The 10,243-nt window shown below is 39.5% G+C and overlaps 1 protein-coding gene across 1 annotated transcript; it reads left to right on the top strand.

The window, feature by feature from the left end:
* The first annotated feature begins 1,020 nt into the window (after positions 1-1,020).
* Positions 1,021-1,989, top strand: LOC143680339 (olfactory receptor 2T2). The gene has a single exon (XM_077156829.1). The coding sequence runs from the start codon at positions 1,021-1,023 to the stop codon at positions 1,987-1,989; it is 969 nt and encodes a 322-aa protein (XP_077012944.1).
* Positions 1,990-10,243: the final 8,254 nt, after the last annotated feature.

Genomic DNA, 10,243 nt, shown 5'->3' with positions numbered 1-10,243 from the left:
ATGGCAGGCAAGCATTCTTGCCTGCTGAGCCACTGTGGCCTGCCCTCATTCAATATTTTTGACCCAGATTAATCCTGTTAGGATAGATTGTAAATTTGATTATTATGATCCATATCTAAAACATAAGTTTTTTTTGTGTGTGTGTGCTGTATGGCAGAGTGACATTTCCTTCTTTTTCCATGCAAGTATCCCATTATTGTCTCACAATTTGTTGAATTCTTTGTTTGTTGGTTGGTTTCTTTGTTTGTTTGGGAAATGCATGGTTCATTAATTGAACTTAGATCTCCCACATGTCAGGAGAGAATTCTACCACTGAAATACCCTCATGCCCCATATAAGCTACTTGAGAAGCACAAAATTGGTCCACAATCCATAGTGGCCCCTGATCTCCAAATGAATTTAGCAGCCCTGCATTGTAAATCTTTGATGTTTCACCAAGTCACAACACTCAAAAATTAAAAACAAACAAATTAAGTTAAAATTACCTTGATCTATTGAGTACATATTTATTTTTCTATCCATTTATTAAAGAACTAAATTGATGTCTTAGATCTTAACAGTGTAATCATCTCAATATGAAAGAGCAATTTAAATTCAATCAACAAATATACATTGATTGCAAGGAAACATGGGGGACAAGGTTCAGCTAATAATCTCAGGATATTTTCAAGCCAAGTGATAAGATTAGAAAAATACATCCATAATAACTTCAGAATAAAAATTAGACAGACTCAGAAATCAGAACATTAAGAATTTTATACTTATATTTCACTTACAACCTACAATGATAGTCTTATGATTTTTCAAATATAATGATAATGTTTTGAAATCAATCTAACATTACAAATAGAATTAATTTTGAAATGTAAGTTCAAATGATTATGACTTAAAATCTTTGTTCTTTCATTATTTCAACATGTCTCTGGCATATTATTCATGATGAGCTATTCCTGAATACTGACTTATTAACTGCCCTACTTTCTGCCTTTAAAATCATAGGAGCAATCATGTGGCATAGACATGGACACCACTGGTTGGAACTCCACTGACTTCATCCTTTTGGGACTAATCACCAATCCTGTTTTCCCTGAGCTTATCTTTGCAATTGTGCTCCTCATCTTTATGGTGGCTGTAACTGCAAATGTAGTTATGATTCTGCTCATTCATGTGGACTCCCGTCTCCATACACCCATGTACTTCTTACTCAGCCAGCTCTCCATCATGGATACAGTGTACATCTGCATCACTGTACCCAAGATGCTGCAAGACCTACTGTCCACGGAAAAGACCATCTCCTTCCTTGGCTGTGCAGTTCAGATATTCCTCTACCTGACACTGATTGGAGGGGAGTTCTTCTTGCTGGGACTCATGGCCTATGATCGGTTCATAGCTGTGTGCAACCCCCTCCGATACCCTATCCTTATGAATCACAGGATTTGCTTATTTATGGTAGTAGGTTCCTGGATTGGTGGCTCTTTGGATGGATTTATGCTGACCCCCATCACTATGAGTTTCCCCTACTGTAAGTCCCGAGAAATCAATCACTTTTTTTGTGAAATCCCAGCTGTGCTGAAGTTGTCATGTATTGATACCTCTCTCTATGAGACCCTGATGTATGTCTGTTGTGTGCTCATGCTGCTCATTCCCATATCTGTCATCTCTGTCTCCTACACCCGGATCCTGCTCACTGTCAATCAGATGAACTCTGCTGAGGGACGGCACAAAGCTTTTGCTACCTGTTCATCCCATATTATGGTAGTGATAATTTTCTATGGGGCAGCCTTCTACACCAATGTTCTGCCCTATTCATATCACACACCAGAGAAAGACAAGGTAGTGTCTGCCTTCTACACCATCCTCACCCCCATGCTCAACCCACTCATCTACAGCTTGAGGAATAAAGATGTGGCAGCAGCCCTAAGGAAGGTCCTGGGCAGGTGTTCCTCCTCTCAGTGTATCAGAGGTGGGGTTTTGTCCAGGAAGTGCTAGGGGTTCCAGGACCTGAGAACAAATATCCTTATTGCAGTCTCTAGTAACACATTGTTTTTCCTTGGATTGCTCTAGCAATGCCTTGCAATGGGTCAGCTTAAACCCTGGGGATTTATTAGCTCAAGATTATGAGGCTTAAAAAGTCAAAATCAAGGCATCATCAATGTGATGCTTTCTCCCCAAAGACTAGCATTTGTGTGCTGGCTAAAAGTGGAAGGTAGATGACAGTGTCTTCTGGTCTCTTCCCTTTCTTCCAGGTTCTGTTTATGTTCAAAGGAACAACTGCGTGTTCTCTCTTGGCTTTCTCTTTCAGTCTGAATTTCATTCCTCTTATAACAGATGCTAGGAATAGGATTAAGACCCATTCAAATTGAAGTAACCTCATCAAAATATACTGCTTACAATGGGCTCACATCCAAAGGATGAATTAAGTGTAAGAACATGTGTGTTCTTTCCTGTGGTATACACAAGTCCAAACTCCTACACAAATAATCTTTTAAGAAAATATATTCCTCTTTTGGAAAAATGCTCACTGTCATTTTGTTAATTCTGAGATATTGACAGAAAAAATAATATTGTCACCAGCATCATTTAATAAATATAGCTGGAGGCTGCATCTCAACATTAGCCAATGTACCTGTCTGGATTCACTGACATTTTCCTGAAAGCACTCTCATTCAGGTAGCAATATTCTTAAATCATCCTAGGCATGCCAACCACCACTTGTAAGAGTCCAGAATAGGAGTTTAAAAGTTTTTAATTGTAATTACATAAATATACTACAAAAATTTCCATTTGAGTCTATTCAAATGCACAATTCATTGGCATTAATTACATTAATAAGATTGTGTGGCCATCAGCAACATCCATTACCCAAACTATATAACATGGGTTCATGTGTCCTTCATTTCTCTTTTGGCGATCAACTTTTGATTTGAAAATTGCTAAAACATTTGCCATGGCATTGATGATCTAATTCTAAAAATGCAGCACAACTAAAATATTTTCTGATGATAATGGTATAACATATTTATTTACATAGGAAGCTTTTATAAATGTAATTTGATTGTATTTTTGAATCCCTATTTTTAGTCACCTTTCATGAACATCTATATTCTCTTACCAGTGAAATTAAATTGTATTGTACAGTGGCCTTTATCTCTAACAAAGTCTAATATGTGTCTTGCTGTCAATAGACATTTTATGGTTGATTGAAAATTGATTTCTCCCATTAGGATCAGAGCATTATTAAAAACTTTCAAAGATTTTCATATATGCTTTAACAAAAGCAGTAATAGATAAATATAGAGGGAAGAGTTCAAGACAGTTTGATTAGCTAACTTAGTACTCTCAACTTAAATTGCTCAATTCTCAGAGTCTCAAATCCCCATTTGAATGTTTGTAGACAAATATATCCTTTTTTAAATAGCTAGGATTAGGTATTTAAGAATAATTTTGAATCTATATACAAATGCTTAAAATATTAGTTAAAGAAACCCCACAGAGTTTCTAGTATTCATTCATTTACCTATCTACATGTTGCATGTAAGACCTTCAGATTTTGTAAATAAAAAAGAAGTTTTGACTGAACTAGTGTATAGTTACTCTATCATTTCAAGGTTAAGAAAATAGTCATATTAAATAATTTCATAGATTACAAAGAATATGCAGAGGTTAATCTGTTTTATGTATTCTAGTGTGAATATAGAATATTATAATCACAAGTTTGTCTTATCTCAGAAATGTTATAACTCTATCATTCCTCTTAAATGAAACAACTGAATGGAAACAACAGTAGAGGAAAGAGATGGAAAAGAGCCCTGAATGACTGAATTTCTTCAACTGGAAAAAATGAGCTATGGTGTACTCATGAAGTATATACAATGTGACATTAATTCAGTTCAATTCCATTTATTATTAGTTTGATCCTCTGCACTTGTGCTAATCTTTTCTGTCTGTTCCACCCAACCTAGCCTATAGCCTCTCCTGGGCTTACCTTCAACAAAAGATCTTTGTGCAAGACATTTTTCCTCCACTCTGAATTTTTGCCCTTTTCCTAATATTGTCTCAGGGTGTTGCCACAGGTTAGATTGGCTATATAGCTAATACTGCTTTCTTTTCCATATTTCCAAAACAAATTGTTTGCACATTTAGCAAGAGCATTTCATATAACATTGACAGATATTTCAAAAGTACCTGTAAAAAAACAAGCAAATGGGCTTATTTAGAGTTCCTGGGAGTATCATAGGAATTTTATCTAGAGAACTTCTGGGTCATTATTAATAGATGTTCCTAGACTTCAGTGATACTTAAATAATGCATTCCCTTTATGATAATTTATTGTGCTCAACATCTAGATGATGTGAACATTTCTGTATATGCTATATATCTTACAACCATTTAAAATAAAAAAGTCAAATCTTATATATGGTGCCAAATCCCCCTGACACATAGGGCAGATCCCTTTCTAGAGGGGATTGATCATGGAGTTTCCTCCCCATTTTCTGGCTAAATTTTCATAAATGAAAAATTATAGTCACCAAATTTGTCTCTTTATTAAAAATAATATGAAATATTAATTTGGTGTCATGGTCACATTCATGTGTCAATTTGGTCAGGTGATTGTACTAGTTTGTCTGGTTGGGCAAATGCTGGCCTATCTGTTGCTATGGGGACGTTTCATAGAATTAAATCATCATCACGTTAGCTGCATTCACAGCTCATTACATTTGTAATCAGTCAATGTATTAGGGCTCTCTAGAAAGAATCAAAGGGAAATATTCATAAACATAAAATCTATAAAAGTGTTGCACATAACTGTGGGAACATAAAGTCTGTGACCAGGCTGTGAAACTGATGATTCCAGTGGAGGGGCTGGATGAAATCCACAGGAGAGGCTAACTAGCTGAAGAAGGAAGACAGCCTGTCTCTTTTGAATCCTCTTGAAAAGGCTTCCAGTGATTATATTAAACATCACTCATTGCAGAAGGCACCCCCCTTGGATGATTACAAATGGGATCAGCTGTGGATGCAGCCAATGTGATTCTGATTTTATTCTTTGAAATGTCCTCATAGCAACAGACAGGCCAACACTTGCCCAAGCAGACGAAGGTACTGCCACCAAGCCAAGTTCACACATGAACCTGACCATGACTGTACACACCTTGTCAACTTGGCAACTATACACATCCCCTAAAACCATACCTAATTTCTAAATAGAAAGCAATAAGAGGCACATTTTCCCCTCACCTCAAAATACCTCAACCTCAAGTTGAGTATTTTGACAATACTCAACTGTTTTGCATATAACCAGAAACACATTAAATCTCCACAGAATAAGATACAAGTCCTTGGGTAATATTTATTCTTAAACTTTGTACCTTACAACTTAAATAGTGTAACATGAACAAAAAGCATTATAACCTTTATTTCTGTAATGGATCACATGGTCATAGTTTATATTTATCACTACCTTCTTCACTACCCATTCCATGTACACTTTACCCTCAGCAAGCACTTCAGCTGGCCGTGGTTCTTTGCCTGGGGGTGGGGGAGACCCAAACCTTCATTCCTGAAGTTTCAGAAGCAATGGTAGTCTTGCCTGGATTGGGTTGTTGCAATTTTCCATGGATTTTAATCACAGGGCATGGGAGTACTAAAATATGCCTTAGGGATTCTCCTATATTACAGGAAACTCTTTACATTCATTGTGTAATTGCAGTCCTATTTCCCCCTGATAGTCAGGGTCAATCATGCCAGTCAGTAATGTAATCCCCTTCTTGGCTTGTTGATCCAGGGGCATGAGTAGCCCAAAGTGACCAGGTGGCAGCCTAAGATTCCAGTTCAATGGAATCATTGTTGTTTCTCTTGGTGGAAGCATTTTCCCTTTTCAAACTAAAACTTGTTGACCAGCAGAGTTCAAATTCACAGTGACAGGAAGCAAAAATTTTCCTCGTGGATCACTAGGGGTAATACTGAGTGGTGCCACTCCCATTTTTATCCCTTGTTTCTTGGACATATGGATCCTGGGTATGGGAGAAACAGCATAATATAGCAGAGACTGATTCAGAGCATACACAGCTTCCTGGAGAACATTACCACAGACCTTCAAATAATTGCCATCCAGTTGGCATTGTAATTGAGTTTTCAAACGGCCATTCCACCATTCTATCAATCCAGCTGCTTCTGGGTGATGGGGAACATGGTGAGACCAGAGAATTCCATGAATATGTGCTCATTCCCACACTTCATTTTCTGTGAAGTGTGTTCCTTGATCAGAAGCAATACTGTGTGGAAAACCATGACACTGGATGAGGTAATCTGTAAATCCATGAATGGTAGTTTTGGCAGAAGTACTGCAGGCAGGGAAAGCAAACCCATATCCAGTGTATGTGTCTATTCCAGTTAGAACAAATCGCTGCCCCTTCCATGAAGGGAGTGGTCCAATGTAATCAACCTGCCACCATGTAGCTGGCTGGTCACCTCGGAGAATGGTGCCATATTGGGGGCTGAGTGTGGGTCTCTGTTGCTGGCAGATTGGGTACAGCAGTGGCTGTAGCCAGGTCAGCCTTGGTGAGTGGAAGTCCATGTTGCTGAGCTCATGCGTAATCTCCATCCCCACCACCATGACCACTTTGCTCATGAGCCCATTGGGCAATGACAGGAGTTTCTTCCTCAGTCAATTCACTGTAAGGTACTACCCAAAAGACCATGACTCTGGTCTGGGAAAGAGAAGGTAATGGTCAGGAGTTAGTTTGGACCACTTCTTCATGTAACTTACTTGTGCCTTCAGGACCTGCTCTGGCTCTATCTCGTATATACCATTTCCACTTTACAATAGAGTGCTGCTGTGCACGCCCAACTTTATGGCTTGGTGGGTCAGACAACACCCAACTCATGATAGGCAACTCAGGTCTCATGGTAACTTGGTGGCCCATGGTTAAGAGCTCAGTCTCTACTAAGTCCCAGTAGCAGGCCAAAAGCTGTTTCTCAAAAGGAGAGTAGTTATCTGCAGCAGATGGTAAGCCTTTGCTCCAAAATCCTAAGGGTCTGGATTGTGATTCTCCTATAGGGGCCTGCCAAAGCCTCCAAACAGCATCTCTATTTGTCACTGACACTTCCAGCACATTGGATCTGTTGGATCATATGTCTCAATTAGCAGCACAGCTTGTACAGAGCCTCCTCTTGTTCAGGTCCTTACTCAAAATTGGCAGCTTTTCTGGTCACTTGATTAATAGGCTGGAGTAGTACACACAAATGAGGAATATGTTGTTGCCAAAATCCAAAGAGAGCAACTAGGCATTGTTCCTCTTTTTTTTTTTTTTTTTTTTTGGTCATAGGAGGGGCCAGATACAGCAACTTATCCTTAACCTTAGAAGGGATATCTTGACATGCCCCACACCACTGGACACCTAGAAATTTCACTGAGGTCGAAAGCCCCTGTATTTTTCCTGGATTTATCTCCCATCCTCTTACACATAAGTGCCTTACCAATAAATCTAGAGTAGCTACTGATTCTTCCTCACTTGGTCCAATCAACATGATATCATCAATATAATGGACCAATGTGATGTGTTGTGGGAGGGAGAAATAATCAAGTTCCCTGTGGACAAGATTATGACATACAGTTGGTGAATTTATCCACCATGTAAGTATGGCAGTGAAAGAAAATTGCTGATCATGTCAGCTGAAAGAAAATTGTTTCTGGTGGTTCTTACTAACAGCTATTGAGAAAAAAGCATTGCCAGATCACTAGCTATATACCAGGTACCAGGGGATATACTGATTTGCTCAAGCAATGATACTGCACCCAGAACAGCAGCTGTGATTGGTGTTACCACCTGGTTGAGCTTATGATAATTCACTATCATTGTCCAAGACCCATCTGTTTTCAGCACAGGCCAAATAGGAGAGTTGATTGGGGTTGTACCACCCCTGCATCCTTCAAGTCCTTAAGAGTGGCAGTAATCTCTGCAATCCCTCCAGGAATCTGGTATTGCTTCTGATTTAATATTTCGCTAGGTAGGGGCAGTTCTAGTGGCTTCCACTTGGCCTTTCACACCATAATAGACCTCACTGCATGAGTTAGAGAGCCAATGTGGGGATTCTTCCAGTTGCATAGTATGTCTATTGCAATTCTGGAACTGGGGAAATACCTACAGAATGGGATCCACTGGATCCACTGTGAGACAGACCTGGGTTAAATATCCCTCTATCACCTGACCTACATAAACCTCCACTCTGATTGTTGGAGTAGAGTGATGTTTTGTGTCCCCTGGAATTAATGTCACATCTGAACCAGTGTTGAATAATCCCCAAAATATCTGATCATTTCCTTTTCTGCAATGTGCAGTTACCCTGGTAAAAAGCCATCAGTCTCCTTGGGGAAGGCTTGGAGGAAAATTAACAGTATAAATTTGTGACAGTGTAACAGGCTTCTCTCCCAAAGGGACTTGGCCTCCCCTTTATCCAAGGGGCTCTGAGTCTGTAAGCTGTCTCAAGTCTGCAAATTGGTTAAGGGGCCATGGCTCTGTGTAGACTTCTGTTCACTTGACCTAGAACTCTTTTGTTTATATAGCTCAAACAAGAACTTATTTGACTGTTCATCTATTGTATTTCTCAGTACCCCACGATTTACTATCCAATGCCACAAATCTCTGTGAGTCAGATTATTTTGACTCCTGCTTTGAGTTTGCTATCTATTATAATAGCCACTCACATCGTGTATTTGGCAATTAAGTGCTGCCAGTTGGCTTCTGCCAACTTGGGATACAGTTATCCCCACTGTGTTTAAGGATTCCAGCTCAGTGACATCAGTTCCTACAGTAATATCTGACCTACAGGAAGGACACCTACAGAGCTCCTCAGGGATGATACTAGTCTCACAAATATATTTCTCACTGTTCTGTTAAGAGATGCTGTTCTAATTTCCTAGCTGCTGGAATGCAACACACTGGAGATGGATTGGCTTTCAATAAGAGGTGATTTATTTAGTTAACTTATAGTTTTTCAGAGGAAAGACAGCTAGTTAGCTGAGGTTCTTTCTTACCTGAGATGGCACAGGGCAACCTCCATTGGCCTTCTCTCCAGGACTCTGGGTTTCAACAAATTTCCCTGGGGTGATTCCTTTCTACATATCCAAAGGCTTGGGCTGATCTGTGAGTGCTGAGATGAGGTATACTGAGCTGCTTGGGCTCTGCTATGCTGAGCACTCTCATTTAATCACAAGCCAGTTAAATCAGATATCATTCATTGCAGCAGGCATGCCTCCTAGCTAACTGCAGATGTAATCAGCAACAGATGAAATTCACATACCATTTGATCCTGTACATAGCACTAGAGTGAGGCACATTCACCTGGCCAAGTTGACACCTGAATCTAACTACCACAGGTGCATCCTCTGGATATTCCTGGTGTGTAAGAGCAGGTTTTGCATGATGAATCCACTCTAACATTCCAATATCTCTAAACTTCTGGATCCCTTCATCTACATTATACCAGGGCAGTTCTGGCATTTCAATCTCAGATAATGTTGGCCACCTCTTGATTCGTGTTTCAGCCAAGCATCCAAACAAGCTGTTAATGCCTTTTTAACCACTCAAGCTATAACATTGAATGCAGAATCTCTGCTTAGTAGGTTCATATCAATAAATTCAGCCTGATCCAGGCTTATATTTCTCCCACCATTATCCTACACCCTTAAAATCCATTGCCACACATATTCCTTGTTTTCGGTCTGTATAAATTAGAAAACTCACACAGTTCTTTGGGAGTATAATGTACCTCCTTACGTGTGATACTTTGTACCTCACCTTTAGGGACCTATTGGGACTTTAGTCTAGTAATAGGTCTGAAAGAAATGAGGGTTGGTGGGGATGGGCCATTAAGAAAATTAGAAGTATCTTCTAAGCCCTTTGCTTCAGGGATTCAATTTGAAGTTTCATCTGGTAAAACAGGATTAATCACTCTATGGGTAATTCCTTCAGGTGGACTTGGGTGGCCAACTCCTCAATGTAAGCTGGAGGTGTGCAGCTATGCTCTCAGGGCAGACTATTACAGTGTTATCTATAGAAGGATAAGCATTACCTTAGGGTTTCAACCTCGCCACTGACATCAATATCAATCCATATGTTGCCATCCCATTTTTCAGTGTCCCACTCATTTCCAATCAATGCCCTCACTTTAATCACTGAATCACTGGAAGTCTTTTAAGGAGCATTCAGAAAAGACAGGCTGCTCTCCTGCTTTGGCTGGC

This window comes from Tamandua tetradactyla, chromosome 4, assembly GCF_023851605.1.
Source record: "Tamandua tetradactyla isolate mTamTet1 chromosome 4, mTamTet1.pri, whole genome shotgun sequence".
Lineage (NCBI taxonomy): Eukaryota > Metazoa > Chordata > Mammalia > Pilosa > Myrmecophagidae > Tamandua > Tamandua tetradactyla.
This window is presented reverse-complemented; position numbering and strand designations above follow the sequence as displayed.